General features: G+C 62.4%; 1 protein-coding gene across 16 annotated transcripts in view; it reads right to left on the bottom strand.

Annotated features, from left to right (window-relative positions):
* TCF3 (transcription factor 3) overlaps positions 1-7512 on the bottom strand; it is a 36699-nt gene extending 29187 nt beyond the window's left edge. For 5 of the 16 annotated variants that reach the window (XM_032625698.1, XM_032625707.1, XM_032625695.1 and 2 more), the window contains exons 1-3: positions 7255-7510; positions 5207-5338; positions 2188-2260 (exon numbers count right to left, since the gene is read on the bottom strand). In XM_032625698.1, the coding sequence (XP_032481589.1) occupies positions 2188-2260; positions 5207-5278 (145 nt within the window). In that variant the 5' untranslated portion in view covers positions 5279-5338; positions 7255-7510. Of the gene's footprint in view, positions 1-2187; positions 2261-5206; positions 5339-7254 lie in introns of all 16 variants that reach the window. The other 11 variants (XM_032625704.1, XM_032625703.1, XM_032625705.1 and 8 more) reach the window with 5 other exon arrangements.
* Positions 7513-20971: the final 13459 nt, after the last annotated feature.

The following is a 20971-nucleotide window of genomic DNA, read 5'->3' as shown; positions in this document are numbered from 1 at the left end:
GGACCAGTCTCAGTTCCTGTGGCTCCCGGGTCTGGAGCTGCGAACCCCTGCACCCCCTCAAGGCAGACAACGAGATGGGCCCCACGCCTCAGTTTATAAGGCACTTTCACGCCCAAGGACTCGCTGAACCCTCTGCCGATGGGGAGACTCCCATTTTACAGACTAGGAAACTGAGGCTTGCAGTCACACCACCTGTGTCAGGTGACACGGCCTGCCTTGTGCCTGAAGTGGCAGCAAGGAGGGAACCTCTAAGCTCAGGTCTTAGGGCTCCCGGTCCTGTGCCCCCTCCCCCACCCCAGACAGCACTAACTGCTCAAATGAATTGGGGAAAGGGGTCCCCAGCTGTGTGTCCAGAACTGGAGACCTCCTGGGCTGGACCAACCACACCACAACCCTCGTGGGGAAGAAGAAAACTCAGCCCGATGTGCAGCGGGACAAGGCTGGACCCTCCCCACCTGAAGCGGCCAGGGCAGGGCCCTTGAGCAGGCTGCGGCTGCAGAAACCACACAAAATCAACCTGCAAAATTCACAGGGGTCCCACTCAGGCTGGGCCAGGCATGGGGTGTCCTGGAGGGGCCCCTTCCTTGGGGGCTACTGGTCCCAAGTGGACACTGGGCAACAGGAGAGAGCAGGGGGAGGACCTGGGGGAAGATGAGGGAGGGACTGTGCCACCACCTCCGCGAAGCCTGCCGGGGCCTGACCCTCTGCCTGAGGCAGGGGAGCAGCAGCACCCCCTGCTCCCCAGGGCTGTTTTGGGAATGGGGAGGCAGGGTGGCCTGTGGGGATTTCCACACTTCAGGGAGGACTCTGGCCAGCCCTGAGGCCACTTCCTCAGGCGGACAGGAAGGCCAGCGTGGGGCAGTGGGGTCAGCAGCACGATGTCCCTCCTTTTGCAGGGAGGGTGGGGGGAGTACAAAGCACCCTTGAAACCCCCTCCTCCTCCAGCCAGAGCTCACCAGACACCCTGATAGAATCTGGAGAAGACAGACCCTTCCATCTTGGACCCCAGAGACGTGGGGGGACACGGTCCCCATCCCAAGACCCCAGAAAGATACTGAAGTCCGTGCAGAGCTCTGGCCTGCCCAAGGGGTCCCCCATATCCTCCCGACAGCCAGAGTGCGCTCCTCCCCATGCACGTGGCTCCTCTCAAAAGCCCGAGTTCACAAGGCCCTGCACAGCCTGCCCTCCCCTCCCTCCTCTCCTCACCCCTCCTCCCTCTCCCCCTCCCTCACTCTGCTCCATCCACACAGGCCTCCTCACTGTTCCTCCAACTCGCCAGGCATGGTGCTGCCCCAGGGCCTTTGCGCCCCCAAGCCTCTGCTCAAACATCCAAACATCTCTGTGGAGACAGCCCCTACTGTCCTCCCCACCACTCTGCAGCCTGACCCCTGCTCTATGCTCCTTGAGGCCATGCCACCTGTCCTCCCTGGGCCATGTCCTCTGTACTCAGTACCAGGCAGGGTGACCAGCTCATCCAGGTGTGCCTGGGATGACCCCAGTTGGAACGTTCAAAGTCCCAGATCCCAGGAACACCCCCCCCCAGACCTCGAACAAACCAGGCCAGGTGATCACGCTAGTGCCAGGTCTCGTCAACGATCAGCACCTAATACATACTTGAATGAAAACAGCGAGGGGCAAAGCAGGATTTGGAGAAAGCTGGGGTTCCATATCACACCCCTCCTGGGCCTCAGGTTCCCTCCCTGGGGATGGACTGGACACCCAGAACCCCACTGGGGCCAAGGAGACCCTGGAGGCTCAAGTGCCCAGCTCACCCAGGCCCTCGTGAGTCACAGAGAGTCCCCCACACCCGGACCAGGGGCCAGGCTCTCGGGGCAGGGTGGACGGTGACACCGTGCTGACCACGGGGCTCCCTCCCTTAGCCCCAAGGCAAGTCACACAACCACAGCGGCAGCCGCTTCCTGGGGTTCCCTTAGGCTCACCATCCCCCCACCGCACGCCCACATGGGCGCCTGGACCTCCGCCCCGGGCCCCTCACCCCCACTCCACCTGGCGGGCCTGAGCGCTGCCCCCAAACACCTCTCCCCTTAGTGCCTAGTCCACAAGGCTGCGATCGGCAGGCAGCCCCACCCCGCGGTTGCCCCCCCTCACCCTCCACGGGCCCACCCTTCACACGCGGTGACCTCCTCAAGCAAACAAGAAGCCCCCAGGCAGCCAGCGGGGTCCTACCTGAGCTTCCGAACTGGGCCCCGGCCAGGGAGGTGGGCCGGCTCTTCCCATTGGCCACCGGCAGGGGGAACATCTGCGGGGAGAAAGGGGGGGTGAGTGGGGGGTGCACAGCCAGGGTCACAGCTCTGCCGGGGTCCTGTCCCCCAGGAGGCCCGAGGCGCCCCGAGGGCCCTGGCAGGAAGAGGCTCCCCGGTGCCCCTGCAGAGCAGGGAGAACTCCCCTGTTTACCTCTGTATTTGTTTTACCGGGGATGAAATAACATGAAGGCATTTGATACAGTGTATCCGCTTAAAAGTGATACAAAGTTTTCTTCAAGTTTCGGCGTTATAAAAAATGAGATCATTTACACTCCCAGATGGATCGCTTGTCCCACCCGTGTCCCAGCCGCGGACCCCGACCTTCACCCTAGGAGCCCGGCATCCACCTCCCCACGAGCCCCGGACCCCGAGCGGTGGGAGTGCAGGGAGGACAGCCAGGCCCCACCACCGGGATGGTGAGCGGGGAGGCCCCCACGAGCCGGGCTCCGGGCTCAGAGCTGCACCCTTCCCGGCCAACAACAGGGCGGTTCTCCGGGGTGGGCGGGCACCGAGCGTGAGTGCATCGCCACGACCCCCCCCCCAACTCGCTCACCCAAACCCCGTGTTAAGTCCCTCAAGATTAAACAGCTTAGCAGCACTAACTGGGAAAACCCAACATCAACAAACCCTCGTGCTGCAGAAGAAACAAACCGTGACCCTGCCCTGCCCCAACGGTCTGAGTTTCAGAGGTTCTTTTGGGGACCAAGCAATTTTGAGTGGCCACAATCAGCATTAAGGCTCTGTGGGGAGCGGCTGACAAGCAGGACATGGGGGTGTGCGTTCTGTGGGCATGACTCGGGGCAGCAACACAAGCCCTGGGAGTGACCCAGGAAAGGGGGTCCTGCCCCCACACCCTGTTCTCCAGAAGGGGAAACTGAGGCCACAGGCTGAGCTGGCAGGGCGAGTGCAGACTCGGGGCAGGTGTGCACCCAGGCACACCCAGGACTCAGGTTCTCACGGGGTCTGTAGTCCCCTCCGGGGCAGGGCTGTGCTCACCGCACCCAGGGCCTTGGCCTCAAGGCGGGCCCCTTTCCTGCTGGGGACACTGAGGCTTGCGCTGGGGGAGGGGCAGGCCTGGGGATCAGGAGCCTGAGGGGGGCGGTGCTCAATTCTGTTTCTGTTTCGCCCTCCAGGGTGCCAAGGGCCGCTGACGTGGCACTTGCCGCGGGGTGGGGTGGGGTGGGTGGAGGGAACTGGTCTGTGTCCTGCGGGCACTGAAGGTCTGTGATCAGCCCAGCCAGGCCCCCACACCCCTCTTGGAGCCTCAGTATTCCCTTCTGTGAAACGGACGCAGGGTTCGCACCGTGTGGGCTGTTATGAAACCCAAACGCACGTGGGCATCGTGGGCACGTAAGGGCCTCTGCACGCGCAAAGCTCAGTGGAGCACGGTCGGGCCACCAGGCAAGCCCACAGCACCCTCCCCCGGCCCCTCGCCCTTCAAGGCTGTCGTCAGACCCAGGGACCACCTGAGGCCCACACCCCCTTGGAGCCACCAGCCTAGCAGGCGAAGCTCAGGGCTGGGTTTACCCAGAGGACACACGCTGGGCACCTTGCACGCTCAGCTTCGCCTTCCTCATCTGTGAAATGGGTCTGAGCTGGGGGGCAGGGGCGTTTGGACCCCCTGGACAGCAGGGGGTGGTGGGCAAGTGGTTGAGGCTGTGGGTGTGGGGGGGGGCAGGATCAGAACCTGTGCCACCCCCTCCCCTGACCCCCAAGCCGGTCTGTTCTGGCCCAGTGGTCTGTGACTTGTCAGTTTAACAAAAAAACAACTGAGCAGCACCCCTGATTCCTCAGCTGGGACGCAAAAATAAAACGGGGCTTAAAAATACCGGCATGGCCCTTCCGGAGCCGCGGCCGCTCCGTCCCGTGGGCTGTGTTTTTCCGCAGGGCGGATGATGTCGTTTCAGTTTGGGGACTTTTGTTTCGACAGACCTCAGTGGCCTGAGCCTCATACCGGCAGAGAATTAAATTCAGACCGAAAGCATCCTCCCTGAACCCATTTCAAACCAAAATAGTGCTCACTGGGGGAGGGGTGGGGGCAGGATTTCAGGAGTCCACACACAGCTCCTGGGTTTGTGAGGAAACGCAGACCACCCCCCCTCCCCCCGACACAGGTGGCCCACTGCACAGACAGGCAAACCAAGGCCCCCAGCCCTCCAAGGGACGGTCCAGCTCCCAGCCTCCCTGGGCCCGTCTGAGCTGTGTGACCTCTGGAAGGCAGTACCCTCTCTGAACCTCCATCGGCCTGGCTGGGGAACGGGCTGTGTCAAATGGAGCACACCGCCTGGGAAGTGTGAGGACATCCCCCTGCCCCCCCCCACCCCGTAGACCCACGGCACTGGCTCTCGCGTCAATAAACTGAGGAATCACACGTCCACTGCCTGTGACCTCTCCTCATTTACAGAAGGTCTCCACAGAGAACACCTAGACTATGGGCACCCACCATCTTGGGCACCCACCATCTTTGGCACCCACGAGAGCATGAATAACCCCGATCACACAGTTTTACAGGTCCCAAGGCAAGGTCACTGCATGCCCAGAGCCAAGCTGGGGCCTCACAGCCGAGCCTCCCCAGAGAAAAGCTAAAGGCCATGGGCAGTCCCTCCCTCGCTCTGGACCTCAGTTTCCCCAACTGCAAAGTGGTGGGTTGGACCCACTCTGTGCCTGGGCAAACAGCTGGGTGACGACGGGTGCCTCTGGAAGCCGACAAGGGCCCCAAAGCTGCACCCCGCCACGGGGGTGTCAACCCATCCATCCAAGGGCGCCCCAATTCCCCTAGCCCCACCTGGGGCTCTTTAACCCATAGGAGCTTGAGGTCCAGATGCTGGCAGTGTTTTTGGCACAAGCTTCTTTCCCAATGTCCGGGGGGCGCAGGAGTGTGGACAGCTGGGCATGCGGGGGGCAGGGGGGAGACGACGGGGAGTACGGAGAGGGCCGCTCACCATGCTGAAGTCTAGGAGATCACTGAGCTCCTTGTCTGTGCCCACGGGCGCCATCCTCTGTGGCTGGTTCATTCTCCAGCAGCAACGGGGAGCCAGGGGCCGGGGGTGGGCTCCTCAGGCCTAGAGACAGCCCTGCAGGATGCCCGCAACGGATGCAAGGAGAGGTGAGGGGTGGAGAAAAGAAGAGCTATGAGTGACAGTGGCCGAGGTGAGCAGATGGGAGAGAGCTCTTTAAGAGCCCCTCTAACTGCTCTGGATCTGGGTCTTCCAAGGCTGCGTCCCTCCCAGACTCTGAGACATGGGGGTGGGGCAGCCAGAATTCAGGGACTGGGGCCCCTAGAGACCCCTCCCCAGAGCCCTCAGGGAGTTTGAACAATGGGGGGGGAGCGCAGAGTACATTCCCTGAACTCCCTCTGCGACCACCAAGGAATCAAGTTGCAAATTTTAAACTGGATGCGGGGTGGAGTGGTCCCTTCCCAGCTTGGCCAGAACCCGCCCCTCTCCCCGCCACCTCTCCCATTTCCACCCACCCTCAGGCTTTCCACTGGCCCCACCCCAGGAAGGGGGAGGGGCGACCCGGCCCCGCCCCAAGGGAAATTTGGTGACACCCCCCCCCCAGCAGCTGTCAGAGCACGTTGAAGGCCCGGTCACCCCCAAATTCAAAGCAAAAGAAATCCACAAGACGGCGAAACCCCCTTCCTGCTCCACAACTAAATAGGGGGGACGCCCCGCGCAGAGACCTACCCGCAAAGCTTCCCACTACACTTAACCTCCTCCCCCCATAAAAAATAAGCAAATTCTGGAAAATAAAAACCAAAACACCCTAGATTGTTTTATTGTCACGATGTATCCGGGAATTATTCTTAAGCAACTTTGAAAACATCCCTTGCCTGGGGGGGGGGGGGGTGTCCCAAGACCAGGGTTTCCCCCCACCCCGCATGGTCCCTAGGGGCTCCATTCTAGCATGGGGGGGATCCACCTGCCGGGCCCCATCCCACACCCAGAAGAGAGAGGAAGACAGGGTCTCCGTCCCACAGTCAGACAGTGAAGTCCCTCCAGCTTCTCTTCCCCGAGCCCCAGGTGAGGGCGGGGGTCGCGAGCGAAAGGGGGTTCCGAGATCGAGGGAGACCCGACCTCAGAAGCGGAGAAACCCCCGCTTTGTTTGCCAACTGGAGACGGGTGTGAAACGGATGCCCCAGCGCACCCCCTCCCCCGCGAAGCTTTTTCTTTTTTGGAAAGCGTGTGAAACTGACTTTTTTTTGAAGAGTACGAAACCGCACTTTTTTGTGGGGTGGCTGAAACCGACTTTAAGGCAGATCTGGGGGGGCTAAACAGGCTTCTCTAGGAGAGCTGAAATACTTCTGGGGTGTCACGAGAACTTTTGGGGGCTCGAAGGGGACTCGAAGAACGTGTGAAGCCACCCTGGGAGCAGAGAAGCAGAAACGTCTTCCTCTGGGGGGGGAGGGGTGGGAGGAGGCCCGGGAAACCAATCCCCACCCCACCCCCCGCAGCCGGTGCGGGCGGCGTAGCCCGGGAACCCTTTGAAGCTCGGGGCGCAGCCGCTGCCACCGCGCTGCTCGCCCCGAAGCTGCCGCCCGTGCCCGCGGAGCGCGGAACAGATGGGGCCCCCGGCCCGAGCCCGCAGGCGCGCGGCGCACCTTCCCCGCAGACAAAAGGACGCTCCCTCTCCCTCACTCGCTCCCCTCCAAACTCCGCCGCCGGGCGGGCCCCCGGGGGAAGGGGCGCTCGCGGCCTCCGCGCCGCTGCCCCGCCGCGAAGTTGGGCGGCCCCGCGGCGCCCCCCGCGTCCCCGCCCGGCTCCGCAAACTTTCCCGAAGTGCCGGCCGGCGGGGGCGCGCGGGCCCGAGCGCGCACTCCACGTCGCCGGCCCCCTCCAGCGCGCAAAGTTGGAGAACAATGACTCCGGCCGCGCCGCCCCCAGCCCCCCGCCCGCCCCCGCCCCGCGTCCCCGGGTCCCCGCGTCCCGGCGCCGTGCGGGGAGGCCCGGCCCGCCGGACACGAAGCGGCGGACGGTCCCGGCGCGCTCACCTGCTCGGCGTGGCCCGGCCCGCAGCGCACGGGGGGCGGCGGCATGAACGGCCCCCCCGGACAAAGGGGCGTCGCGGCCCCGAAGGGCGCGCGTGGGCGGCGGCGCGTGGCCCGGCTCCCCGCGTGTCCGCCCCGCGGGCCCTACGTGGCCGGGGCGCTGGCGGAGGCGGCGTGCGAGGACCCCGCGGTGCCCGCCAGCCGCGTCGTTGGGCTCGGTCCGGCCCGCTACGCCCGCGGCCGCCGCCGCTGCCTCATCTTCCTGCGGCGGGAGACATGTTCCGCCCCCAACCCCGCGCCGCGCCCCGCCTCCCGCCCCTGCCAGGCCCCGCCCCGCGCGCGCCCCGCCCCGCCGCCGTCCGCGGATCCCTCCGCCGTTGCCCGCTCGCCCGGCCGCTGCCGTCCGCCCCACGCTTCCGCTGAACGCGGCTGAGGTCCCGCGGAGTCAGGAGAATGGAGTGGGCGCGCCGGGGCTCTGTCGGCCAACGGCGGGGGTCGAGGGCAGGGACTATCTTCCAGCGCGGAGGCGCACGTGGTCTCAATGCACTGCCTGACGCAAGCGAGTAGGGCAGTGAGATGGAAAGATAAGGCAGAGCGACCGGGGCCAATCGGAGAGTGCGAAAGCCTGATTGGCGGGGCCCTCGGCCTTTCGTAACTAGGCCCCGCCTCCGCCCCGCCCCCTTCGCTTGTCCCAATGAAGGAGGAGGCAGGACTCTCTGAGCTAGAGGCCGCGAGAAGCGGTAGGGGGTGGGGCTTGCAGTTTTATTTTCAGGTTTGTGTGGCCGCCCGCACGGCCGTTTTGGCTCGGTCGTATCTGAGTTCCTAATGCTGGACCCCGGTGCTGGGTGTGGCGAGCGTTTCAGACCCACCCCCCGCCCCCCGCCCCGGGAACGAATCAGACTAATCTTACCTGCCAGGCCACCGATGCCAGCTCTGTTTTAGGGTCAGAGAGCCCCGCGTGTAACCCGCTCTGTGCTTCTGACTTGCTGGTTGCCTTTGCCTGCCTGAGACTCAGTTTATTCATCCGTAAAATGGGATTTGGACCTGAGTTTGGGCTGTACTATGGCCGGACCAGGGCTTCTGACTCTCAGTGGTCTGAGAGTCCACTTAGATCCCAAGGCCCCCCACACACAGCCAGGGGCTCTTCAGCTTTTGGGAACCATAGACGCTACAGAATAAAAATAATAATTAGTATAAATTAAAAGAACACAATCTTTCGTGGCCCCCTGTGTCCGCAGAGAGAAAGCTACACTCCCTTCCAGGCTGGGAAGAGGCCACGGGTACCCCTGGCCCACTGGGCTCCAGCCTCAGCGGCCTCCTCCTCCTCCTCACTATTCCAGAACCTGCCACGCTCATTCTCATCTCTGGGCCGTTGCCCTGGCTGTGCCCTCTGCCTGGAAGGCTCTTCCACCCCATCTGCAGCTCTGAGTTCCCACAGTTCAGGGCAGCCCTCGGTCCAGGGAGCAGGGCTGAAAGAAGGGAAGAAAAGTGGGGGTCCTGGGGGGAGGGGGGTGGAGAAGACCCCAGGGGCAGGTGGGGAGCTCATGGGGCTCCTAATAAAGCCTCTTCCTGCTACATCCAAACTGGGCTGACCTTCACCCTGACCCTGTCTGGGCCAGAGCGCCTCCATGTGCCACAGGTCTGGGGAGAGGACTGAGGGTCTTGGGGTCGGGGTTCAAATCCCTCATCCCTCCCAGCATCACTGTGACCTCGGCCAAGTTCTTGCCACTCTCTTGGCCTCAGTTTCCCCATCAGGAGAATGGAAGGGTGTACTGATGGGCACAGAGTAGGTGCTGAGGACATGTGTGTTTATCCTGCGGCCTCTCCCCACTGTAAGACCTAGGTGTCCGAAGTGAGGGTCCCCTCAGCCCACAGTCTTTCCCTGGACCAACCATGACCGCACAAGTCCATGGTCTGCTCTGGCTTCCTCCTAGCCTGAGGGGTTTCTCAAGGACCAGGCTGGGGCTGAGGCCCCTCCGGGACCCCAGCCTCACTCAGATCGGGCCAGCACCCTCTCCCCCGACAATGCTAAGGTTCTAACCCGCATGGGGCCAGTGTTCCTGGAGTTGACACACCCACTGAAGCAGGGGAATGATCCACTCACGGGCCATGCAAACACTGAGCACAGATAGTGTGCCAAGCTTGGTGCTGGACATTGGCGCACATTGGTGACTGTGACCTGTCCAGTCCCTATCCTCCAAGGCAAGATGAGCCATCAAAGGCTTCCCCCCCAGGGCATCCCCCCCAGGGCTTCCCCCCCAGGGCTTCCCCCCCAGGGCTTCCCTGGTGGTGCAGTGGTTAAGAATACGCCTGCCAATGCAGGGGACACAGGTTCGATCCCTGGGCCAGGAAGATCCCACATACCGCGGAGCAACTAAGCCTGTGCACCACAACTACCGAGCCTGCACTCTAGACCCCGAGAGCCGCAAGTACTGAGCCCGTATGCCACAACTACTGAAGCCCATGCACCTAGAGCCCGTGCACCGTAACAAAGAGTAGCCCCCACTCACCGCAATTAGAGAAAGCCCGTGCGCAGCAACAAATTCCTAGCACAGCCAAAAATAAATAAATTAATTAATTTTTTAAAAAGGCTCCTCCCTTTAGTCCCAAATGTGCTCTTTCCATCCATATGTTTGGCTGTCAGGTCCTCACACCTGAGTGATTAAACCCATTATACAGATGAGGAAAATGAGGTTTAGAAATCTCCTCCCTGGGGCCCAGTCCACCCTGGGGCTCACACCTGCCAGAAGGCCCTCCCGGCACCCACAGGCCGCCGTTGTCTTCCCTGGGGAGACCCAGCTTGGGGCTGAGTCACCGGGAGGAGCAGCCCGTGGGGGCCCCACTCCGCCACAAGCTCTGCCCAGCCCCGAGGCCCGGGTGTGCCCTACAGGGCCCTGGCATGGGGACAGGCAGCCAGCAGCTGGTGCCAGGGGCCCCTCGAGGCCAGCCACGGCCCACCCCACCCCCCTGACTGCGGCCTTTGTTCTCCTTTGGGTGCCAGCCGGGCAGGCAGGCTGGAGCCAGGGACCTGCCTCCCCACCTGGGGCTGCCTTCCCTCCGCCCAAGCCAAATCTACTGTGTGTTGCCGGGGTTGGGGACCCAGAGGAGGAGGAGGTCCCCATTCCTGGTTGAGCAAAATCATGCCAAGGACAGATTCCCACCAGTGAGTGGGGCAGCTGGGGACAGAACATGGGGATGGTGGTGGAAACTTCCAGAAGACAGTAGTTGTGCAGGCCACGGTTGAGCACGGAGAGAAAGCAGTTGGACTTAGGACTTGGGGGCCACCCTGCTGACATCGTGCTTATTTGTCTTCAGAGTGGGCACCTTCTCCTGGGCTGTGAACAAGCCCACCCCCAACACTCTCCCACCCCCACCCAGCCCCTCCCTGCTTTTCTGAAGCCCGGGAGGAAGGGAGGGGCCCTTATCAGTCAAGCCAGACCCCACACACAAACCTAGGTTCATGGTCCCGAGGGAAGCAGGGGGCGGCACTGCCTCTGGAGCTGGGGGCTTGGTAAGCCACCCCCGTGGAGGGGCCTGGCCCTGATTTGTCCACGGTCACCATGACCCCCACCCCAGACATCATCGGAGCTCATTCATGCATTCATTCATTCATTCTCCCTGGCTTCTGGGAGAGAGGTCTCTGCAGGGCCTGTTGCTCGGGTCTGGGGCCAGGGGCTCTCGCTGGATACAGGGTGGGGGGCTTCTTACCCTCTGCAGAGGAGGGAGGAGGTGCTGGCCGTGGCGGGCATAGAGTGGACGATGAAGCAGCACTGCTGGCCACTCCCCAAGCCTGCCTTCCCTGGCGCTCACAGCCGTGGGCATAAGGAGGGGACCCCGTCCCTCCACCTGAGTTTGTCCTAGGGAGCCAGAGGGCCAGGAGGGCTGGGCGGGGTGGGTGCCTGGAGCCTCAGCCTCGTCCTCCCCATTGCCGGGGCATGAGGAGGGGCTCTAAACTTGCCCTTCTCTGCGGTGGGTTCCCTGGGGCAGCGACACTTGGATGTGATGATACCAGCGGGTGAAGAATAGGAAGCACTGGGAGTGAGGGGACTGCACAGGTTACTTCAGGAAGCCATGAGGCTGGAGCCCAGACCATTGGAGGGAAGATGAGCGAAGGTCAGGGGCGCTGCGTCTCCATGGTGGGGTCACTGTGGAGCCTCGTGGGGATCTGAGCAGGAGAGAGAAGTGGTCAAGTGGTGCCATTTGGAGGCTGCAAGTTCAAAGGGGAGGAGGAGGGATGATCTTTAGGGGAGAGAGGGGCTGGCCGTGGGGTGGTGAGCTGGGTGGGCTGGGGGTACGTTTGAGGGGTAACAGAAGGCTTGCCTGGGGTGGAGGTGAGGAGGCAGCCACCTATGGGCGCTGGGTGTGAGGCCTGGGACCTCATTGCCTTAGTAGTGGTGCCCTCCTCTGAGCAGGGCCGTCTCAGGGCCAGTGACAGGGATGAATGGGGCACAGGAAGCCCACGTCCCAGTCCCAGCCCTGCCAAGGCCCCAGGGGACAGAGCCAGGGCTTGGCCACGAGGGGCTGCACGAATGAATGAATGAGCGCCGCCCCAAGCTGAGCCCCAATTCTGCTCTGAGCCCCTACCCTGGATCAAACCCTGAGACCAAGCTGAGCCCCTGGCCCTGGCCCAAGCCCGACCGCACTGAGCCTCTCCCACCCGGGCCCCCCACCTGCCCCCTCCCCCTGCCCTGTGCCCATCCACCCCGGGGGGCTGGTGCCACCTGTCGAGGGCTGCCCTTCCTCCTCCTGGCCCAGTGCCCACAGCTCCTGACTCAGGGGCCCCGGGGGCCTGTCCCACCACATTCCGGGGTGGCCTGTGTCAACATTGGGCGCCTCCCCCTGGACTGGCCCCCAGGCATTGTTCGGCCCAGTTCTGGGGCGGGGGTGGGGGTGGGCGAGGGGGGCAGGGCAGGGGACCGGGGGGGCCCGGCCTGATTTCTGCTGCCCACGGCCCCACCCACAGGGTGGCCCCACTGACTTCTGCCTGCGGCGGCATGGGGGTGCTCCTGGCTACCCAGGGCACACTGGGGAGACACCCTCCTCCCCAGTGCCCTGCAGCTCCCCTGAGCTTCATGCGGTGGGAACCACCCATTGCTCAGATGGGCAAACTGAGGCTCTGGCCCCTGCCTAAGGCAGGCCAGCCTCCCATACCTGGTTCACCTGTCCACCCAAGCTCCTTCACCTGTTCCCTGGTGCCTTCCAGGAACAGGGGGACATCCTGGCTGCCAGCACCTTGCCACACTAAGGGGTGTGGGTTTTACTCAAGGGTGCTGGGGAAAGCCAGGAGGGCGACGTGGTTTCCTTGGGGACACAGGAGCTGAGACTGAAAGGCTGAGGGAGGGTGATCAGGAAGAGGGCACAGCTGGGGCCAGGGCTGGGTGTGGCCTGGGGGATCAAAGCTGTTCCCTGGTGTGCACTGAGGGCCCTGGAGAGCCCTGGCACCGACCCTGGTCCCGGCCACCCTGTCTGGAGCTGGGACCCCTTGCCTGCCCCTCCCCAGCCCCCCGTGAGTTTCCAGGCCTTTGTCCTGGCTGTGCCCTCCTCCCGGGTCACCCTTCCTCTCACTGTGCCTGGCTCTCTCCTCCTCATCCTTCGGCCCTCAGCTTGGGTGCCACCTCCTCCAGAAAGCCTCCCCAGCCCGCAGGGCAGGCCAGGCCCCCTGCCTGTCTTATAACTCCTGTCACCATTCATCCGTCTTTTTGCCGTTTCTGTCACCCCGTCACTCGCGCCAGATTAAGGGCCCCCGGGTCGGGGCCCAAGCTTCCTTGCTCACTGTCACGCCACGAGGCATGGGGCATCCCAGGTGCTGCGGAGTCCTGGAGGGTGGCAGTGAGGCAGCCGAGGTCCAGCAGGGCTCCTGGTTCCTAGGGACAGGTTTGGGGCCAGACAGGTGGGTGGCCAGGGGAGGACCCGGAGCGTAAGGACTCCTCCCAGCCCCTCAGCCCTGCTCGCCAACAGATTTGAGCTCAAGTCCCACCCCCACCCCACCCCGAGTCTTGGCTGTATGACCCTGGGCAGGGCTGGACCGGGTCATCTCCGGGCCCCAGGAACTGCTCAGTGGCACTTTCCCTGCAGGTATCATCTCACTGAATCTCACCTCAGCCCTGTGAGGCAGTGACCATATGGCGCCCGTGCTGTACATGGTAAAACTGAGGCCCAGAGGAATGCAGCCACATGACCAAAGCCACCTGACCAGGCAGTGAACTCAGCAGGGCTCCATGCTCAGGACCATCTGAGGGCAGGGTCCCTGGGTAGGTGCTTACAAGGGGCAAGTCAATGGGGTCGCCCATCAGCATGATGCAGTTTTTCTGCCCAGCATCTCCTGCAATCTTTCCACCTGGCCCCTACTTGTCCTGTGCAGCCAGCAGGGAGCATGTGTGGGGTGGGATCTGTTGACTCAGCTGAGCTCCCTGTGCTCCCAGGATTGGAGGAAACTCTGAAAAGGCTGGCCTCCCATCTCCCCCCACCTCCTTACCTTTGGGGGTGGAAAAGACACAAAAGCCAGAGATATAAAGGGACAAACATCTTCAAATGTGACTCCATAAATATGCTTCTGAGTTGTAACAAACCGACAGATGAGGTTAGATGAGGTGGGACATCTGGGGAGAAAATATGTTCCACACCGTAAGAGAATAAGGATTTGGGTCCTTTGTATACAAAGAGTTCCTACAAATCAATAAGAAAACAACCAAACAGAAAACTGTGCAAAGAAAAGAACAATTCACTCACACATGAAGACACATAAATGGCCCCTGGAGAGACAGAGAAAAAGAAGCTTAGTCACTCATGACTGAAAAAAGTGTAAACAAATACGCAAATAAGAAACCACTTTGGGCTTCCCTGGTGGCGCAGTGGTTGAGAGTCCGCCTGCCGATGCAGGGGACACGGGTTCGTGCCCCGGTCCGGGAAGATCCCGCATGCCGTGGAGTGGCTGGGCCTATGAGCCATGGCCGCTGAGCCTCCGCGTCTGGAGCCTGTGCTCCGCAACGGGAGAGGCCACAACAGTGAGAGGCCCGCCCACGTACCGCAAAAAAAAACAGAAGTTCTGAATCCCTTTGAATTCCCTCCCCTTCCAATTCTAGCCCTAACACTCAGGAATCTAATAAAAATGAGGGTGTTCATTAGAACAAGGCTTGTGGCAGCTAATACTCAGAAACAACCCAACAACCCATGCCGGCAACCGGGGATGCGTGAGAAAATTCCAACGTGACTGAACAAGGAAAACCATCCTGCCTGACAGCAGAGGGAGTTTGCACACCTGTCCCGAGCCAGAAGGACATCTGAGGTGGACTGTTCAGACAAAATACAAGTTCGAGACCCATGGTGCCATTTTGAGAGTAAAGTTTTTTGCGACGCAAAAAAGTGTGTATTGAAGAAATACAGGCGGAGGAAATGCCCCAAGGGTTCCGCGGTTCCTCTGGGTGCGGGGTGGAGGGGGAACTTTCAGTTCTTACTTTATATTTATATTCAAGAGGTGGGATGAGCTGAGAGGTTGGATTGTATTTCTGTGCGAGTGTGTGTGTTCTGGTATTTTTTAACTTAAAAGAAAGTTTCATTTCCAACTCATGGCTGAAGTTGGGTCTCTGAAGAGCCATGGGATGGGGTGGGGTGGGTTTCCACTTGGGGGATCCCTGACCCCCTCGGGGACCAGGCTCACTGGGCATTCCCTGGAAGGAGCAGGCTTCCAGCTGCCCCGGGGTCCTTGGGGGGGAAAGCCGGGGAGGTGCCCCAGGGAGGCCCCCCCGACAAAGGGCGACCCTGAGACTAAGCCAAGTACAGGGAGCACTGAGGAGAGAGTCCAGCGTGGGGTACTTCCCTACTCGGGGCCCAAGTTCTCACCAGGTAAAGTGGACTGGTGAGCACGCCACCCACCAGGGGCGAGGCTGGGCTGCCTGGTCTCCGGGCAGGTGCTAGGGGAGCGCGGAGGGGGGGCCCCCTTCCCCGAGGGCAGGGACAGCCCCAAGCACTGCCCAGAGGAACTGGGTAATGCGGGGTGATGGAGCATCCCCTCTGAAGGTCTCTGTCTCAGTTTCCCCCTTTGCATGGAGCCTGGAGAGTGGAGGTCCTACCTCAGACCCTCGGAACCACCCAGCTCTTGGTTTCTCTGGCTTGACCTCCCCATCACCCTGCTGTCTGGGTGGGGCCTGGCCCCTCACTGCTCCTTGGCTTCCTCCCACTCCCAGCTGGCCCCAGGCGGTCCGTGACTTCTCTGTGCCTCACTTATAAGGTCTGCAGAATGGGCACAGAGAAGAACGAGAAATTCACCCACCAGACCAACCAGCTCCTAATTCCTTCCCCGCCTGGGGCCTGGCTGTGTCAGGCTGGACAATGACACCTCCCAGCCAGGGCTGGGGTCCCGGCAGGCCTCAGTGGGGAGCGATCTGGAGAAGGAGCAAACTGGGGGCAGAAGCACCGACTGTGTGTGCTCTGACCTGGCTTCCCTCCAGCCCCTGCAGCGACACTGGCTTCCTCTTCCCTGCTCCTTGGACACCACGCCTCATTCTGACCTCAGGGCCCTTGCACGGCTGGTCCCTTGGCCGGGAGCACCTCTCTCCCTCACTCTCCAGCCTATTATGCTGGCTTCTCACCCCGCCCCTCGCCCCACCAATGCCCAGGACTGTCTGATTTGCTTGCTCAGTGCCCCCACCCCAGTTCCTGCAGGGCAGCCCCCAGGCCTGGGCCTGGCACACGGTGGGCACCCACTGGGTGGAGAGGCTGGGGAGGATGGTGGTCCCCATTTCACAGGTGACAAAACCAAGGCTCAGAGGGAGAGGCCTGAGGTCAGGCAGAGAGAGGCACTTAGGAGCCCCCGCCCAGGCAAAGGCATTTCCTCCCGCTCAGGGGGCTGCGGGGTCCTGGGGCAGCTGGTGGGGCGCCTAACGGGCCTGCTTGTGTGGCAGCGGCAGCTGGGGCTCTTGGGGCCCAACCCCCACCCGGAGTACAGGAGGGAGGGCGGGAGGGGGAGGGGGAGGGGAAGGCAGCAGCTGGTGGCTGGCCCTGCGCCAGCTTGGGGCTCTGCGGGGAGGGGCTGCACGGGGACTGTCTCTCTGTGTCTCTCTCTCTCTCTCTCTCTTTCGGTCTCTGTTTCTCTTTCTCTCTCTCTGCCTGTCCCCCTCTGTCTCTCTGGGTCTCTGTTTCTTCGTCTCTGTCTCTGTCTCCCCTCTCTCACTCTCTGCCTCCTCCGTCGGGGCTGGGGGCGGGGCTGGCCCCATTTCAGAGTATTAGAATCCCCCCTTCACTTAGACCCGCCTGCATGACTCCATGAACTGAAGGACACCCGGGCCTCTGTACCCTCACTGTGGTCTCTATCCCTCCCCAGATGGGGAGCCTGGGACACACCTCTCATGGGCTGGGGGACCCCGAGCAAGTCTCCCACCTGTAGAGTGTTTGTGGGCACCCTCTCTGGGCCAGGGCATGGGGATGGGGGTGGGTCACAGCCAGCCTGGGAAGAAACAGTCACCAAGGAGCCACTTTATAGACATCTGAACCTGTCGGGGGTCCAAGCTGGGTGGCCCAAGAGGGCCCCGGGGAGAGGATACAGAGGCCAGGAGCGATCCTGGTGGGGGCCCCAGCCTATGCAAAAGCCCTGAGGCCTGGGGCCACCCTCAGCCAAGTTCCTGGGTCCCCACCCCCAGGTCTCACAGCAAGCTGAGCTGGCTGACCCTGCCCACTGTGTCCGTACCCACCCCCCCCCCCGGCCCCCCAGGGTGTGCAAGCAGCAAGGAGGACACTGCAGAGGCAGGGAGCTGGGTGACCCTCCCCCCCCAGGACCCTTACCACCCAGGCTACATCCCCCGACCTCTGCCAGCACCTCCCTGACAATAGAATCCATCAAGGCAGAAATATCCTCTGGGGGCTGTGGCTTAATCACCCCCTGATTTGCATTTTTGCATATTAATGCAGGCAGAGCTGCTAATTTTGCCGCATTATGTTAAAGGTGCAGAAACTCTGGAACTGCTGAGGGGTGAGGAAGGGGCATTCCTCACTGGGCCGGGGTGGGGGTGGGGGCTGGGTCTCTGGGGACAGGATCCCTGACCCTCGGGTCACAGGGACCATGTCCCCGAGGGGTCTCCGGGTCTCTGCTCCTGAAACTGGGGCATCAACCCTGGCGGGAATGGGGATTCTGCAATTTTCTGCAGGTGGCTCCATCCTGAGCATCCCATAATGGGAAAGTTGAGAATTTAGGATCAGACTGCCTTAAAACCTGAGGATTCTCTCATAGACCCTGGATGCAGCAGTCATCCCCACTTCCTGCGTTCAGGCCAGAAGCCCCGCCCCCACCCCCACTCCCTGCAGCCCCCGTGGTGGGTGCTGTGCGCCCCACAGTTGGCCCCAGGCTCTCTCAACCTAGGCTCAGGACGCCTTCCAGTTCCCACTTGCCCACCTCGGGGTCTTAGCACATGCAGTCCCCTCCCTCTCCGCGCCGGATGTGCTCCTCCTTTCCCTACAAGGTCACCTCTTGAGCGGTCCTCTGAGCCACCGCACGTGTCCAGCCCTGTCACCTCCAGGTCCCCATCACGAAGCTGGGAAACCGAGGCACAGAGCGACGAGGCCGCGTGCTCGGGGTCACACAGGGTCCTCCCAGACCGCTCCCCTCCCAAGGGCCGCGGGGGCGGGGGCTGGACCCTGGGGACTCGGGGTCCTGGGATTCAGGCCCGAGGTGAGCACTTGGGCGCGTGCTGCCACCTGGTGGCGCCCCGAGGTGGGGCTGCCGGTTTTCCTCCGGCATCGGAGCCCTCACCCTATGGAGACCACCGCGCGCTGGGGGACCCCGGGAAGCCCCCGGGTGCGGGGATACCGAGCCGGGCCAGACTCCCCGGACCCGGGCGTGCGGACGCCAATGGGCGGGATGGAGAGGCTTCAATGGTGAGAAAAGAAATGGGGGCCCGACCCGGCTGCCCTGTCCTTACCCTGTCCAGACCCCTCCCGCCCTGCTTCTCCAAACCTTCCCGTCCCATTCTCACCCTAAGCTGACCACTTTACGCCCACGCTGACTCCCGGCCTGACCCGGTGGCGCTGGGGTCTTCCGGTCTGGGCCCTCCTCTGCGCTACCCGGGACAAACGCGCTGCCGGGCCCGGGCCGCGGCCATTTTCCACTAGGGGGCGCCCGCCGCCCAGAAACCCGCGGGGCGCCTGCTGTGAGCGGTCACCATCTGCGCACGAGCGTGCCCTGTGCCCGTGGGTTCTGAGTGCTCGCGGCGTTGCGACTCGCGCAGGTAAGTCCGCGCGTGCCCGGGCGGGTCCTCGCACGTGTGAGTACGCTGTGCTCGCGTGTACGCAGCCCTCAGCTGTGCTCACGCGCTCGGTCCTGCTTGCACGCTGGCGTGTCTACGTTGACGTGGGTGCCCACACGGGCTGCAACAGCTCGTTTGGGTATAGAGTGCTCAGCTGTGTTCACATCTGTACGTGTGCCCTGCCATGTCCATGCACATGCACGCACATTTGTGTTTGCACCCGTGAGGCGTGTTTATGTTTTTTCATGCGTGTGCACACGTGCTGGCCATTCCCAGACGTCCATGTTTCCTTTGTGCCTTGATCTGTCCGCCTGCCCTCCGGCATGGTCACACGTGTAAGTCCCCACGAGCTGCCTGGCATATCCGCATGTCCTGGCAAACACGTGTCCACATATTCTGGCATGTTTATTGCGTGTTCACACATGTGCACTGTGATGGGGCACATGAACGTGTGCTCAGGCATGCTCATGTGTATATCTGTGTACACACCTGTGCTCACTCAAAGCCACAGCCCACACTCGGCCCCCCCCTCGGAGACCCTGGTCCCAGCAGGAGCCCCTCCTACCATTTCAGCTGCCTGACTACCCGTGAACCCGTCCTCCTCCTCCCGGAGGTCTTGACGCCCATCCCGCTCCCTCCCTGCTCTCTCTATGGCCTACCCTCGATCTCCTCCCATCAGCGGCCACAGGCTCCATGTCACCTGCTCCAAACTCCCAGCTTCTGCACAGGGAGCTTCTGGCCGAGTTGACACCTGGGCCTTTGCTTTGGCTTTTGGCCCAGACCTCCCCAGGACTCTGCTGGCATGTCCCCGGCTTGGCGTCACCTCTGGCCAGCACTGGCCCCCACAAGGTCCCCCACCCCATTTCTTTCCTTTGTTGCCCAGGTCTTGGTGTCGGCTCTTGCCTCTCCCCCATGATGACCTGTGCTCTGTGAAGTCACCCCTCATGTCCAGCACCCCATGGGCACCTACCTGAGAAACAGCTCAGAGGCCCGACTGTCTGAAGGACATGCCCAGCAGTCCCCATGATTATGGGAAATCTATGCCCGGCTCTGACAACCAGCCACAGTCCGCCAGCCTCGGAGAAGTGCCACCATCATGGAGTCTGCCTGATACCCCAGCCTCCCACCCCTTCCTCTCCACTCACACCACTCTTCCTTACTGTTCCCTCTCCACCCCTCAAAACTATTCATCCCGTGGGGCCCTGTGCCATTGGCCCCTCTTCTAGGATGCCTCGCCTGGTCTCCTGGGCGTGCACGGATGAGAGGCCACCATGGCGGCAGGCTGACCCCGGGTGGTCCAAGCCTAGTGTGCACACAGAAGGCCATCAGTGGTGCATCAAAGGTGGACTACAGGGAGGGTGAATGCCGGTTCCCGGGCCACCCCGCAGCTGTTGGTAGAGCTGACATGCTTCCCAGGAGGCTCTGATGTGCGCCCCTCCCTCCGTGCCTCTGTCCTTCCCTCTGTCTGTCCATCCCCTCCCTCTATCCCTACCTCCCTCTCTCTGTCCCTCTGTCACCCCCAGCCTGGCCACCCCCGCCCAGCCCCCAGGGGCCATCTCCTTGGCAACGGTGGCCATGGGGTTGGGGCTCCATCAGTCTCTCACCCCGGCAGCCCCAACCCTGGACCTGGACAGTGACAAGGAAGTGGGGTCAGGCCTGGAGCGCGGGGTGGGGGGAGGCTGCAGGGTTAGGACAGGGGTCCCTCAGCCAGGGTGGGGGTGGCAAGGTGTGGAGGGGGAGAGAGGGTCCCTGGGGGTAGGGTCAGCAGGGTCAGAAATCAAGCAAGCCCTGGGCACACACTGACTCCAAGTCAGGTCCAGGCCTGTTCTTCTGAGCACTCACGACATGTGACCTGCTCCTCAGCCCAATTTACGGCTGACAACAAGGCCGCCTGGCCGGGCACTGGTCAGAGCTGGCCCTGGAAACCAGGGCTGTGTCCACAGCACGCCAGGCAAGTCCACATTCCAGCTTCTGAGCCGGCTGCCATCACCGCTTCTAGAAGATTCCACTGTCACCGCTGCTAGACTATTCCACCATCACTGCTTCTAGAATATTCTTCCATCACTGCTTCTGAAGAGTTTACCCCCAGGGGCCTTTAGGTTTTTCCCTTTCCGGGCAGGGGAAGGTCCCCAAACACACCAGGAGGAATTGGCTGTCTCCCTTCCTCAGCTGTGGGGGGCACAGCTCCGCAGAACAGGGCAGAGGGGTTGGGGCCACAGGGGGCCCGGTGGCAGGTCGATGAGCCTGGCCTGTGAGGACATTGATTGCTAAGTGCGTTTGTATAGATCCTGAGACAGGTAGCCCTGGCCCGTGGGGACGGGAGGCAGGGCCAAGGGAGCCTCGGGGGATCTTGGGGGAGCTGAGTGGGGACACTGTGGCTGGGGGCGCAGCAGAGCACAGAAGATACCTCAGCCTCACTTTCCCCATCGGGGAGATGCAGATGTGGAGGCGGTTTGCAGTGGGCCTCCCGGGCCCCCTTTTCCAGA

The sequence above is a fragment of the Phocoena sinus genome, chromosome 3 (genome assembly GCF_008692025.1).
Source record: "Phocoena sinus isolate mPhoSin1 chromosome 3, mPhoSin1.pri, whole genome shotgun sequence".
Classification (NCBI taxonomy): Eukaryota; Metazoa; Chordata; class Mammalia; order Artiodactyla; family Phocoenidae; genus Phocoena; species Phocoena sinus.
The sequence above is the reverse complement of the archived record's forward strand: the minus strand, read 5'-3'. Positions and strand labels throughout refer to the sequence as shown.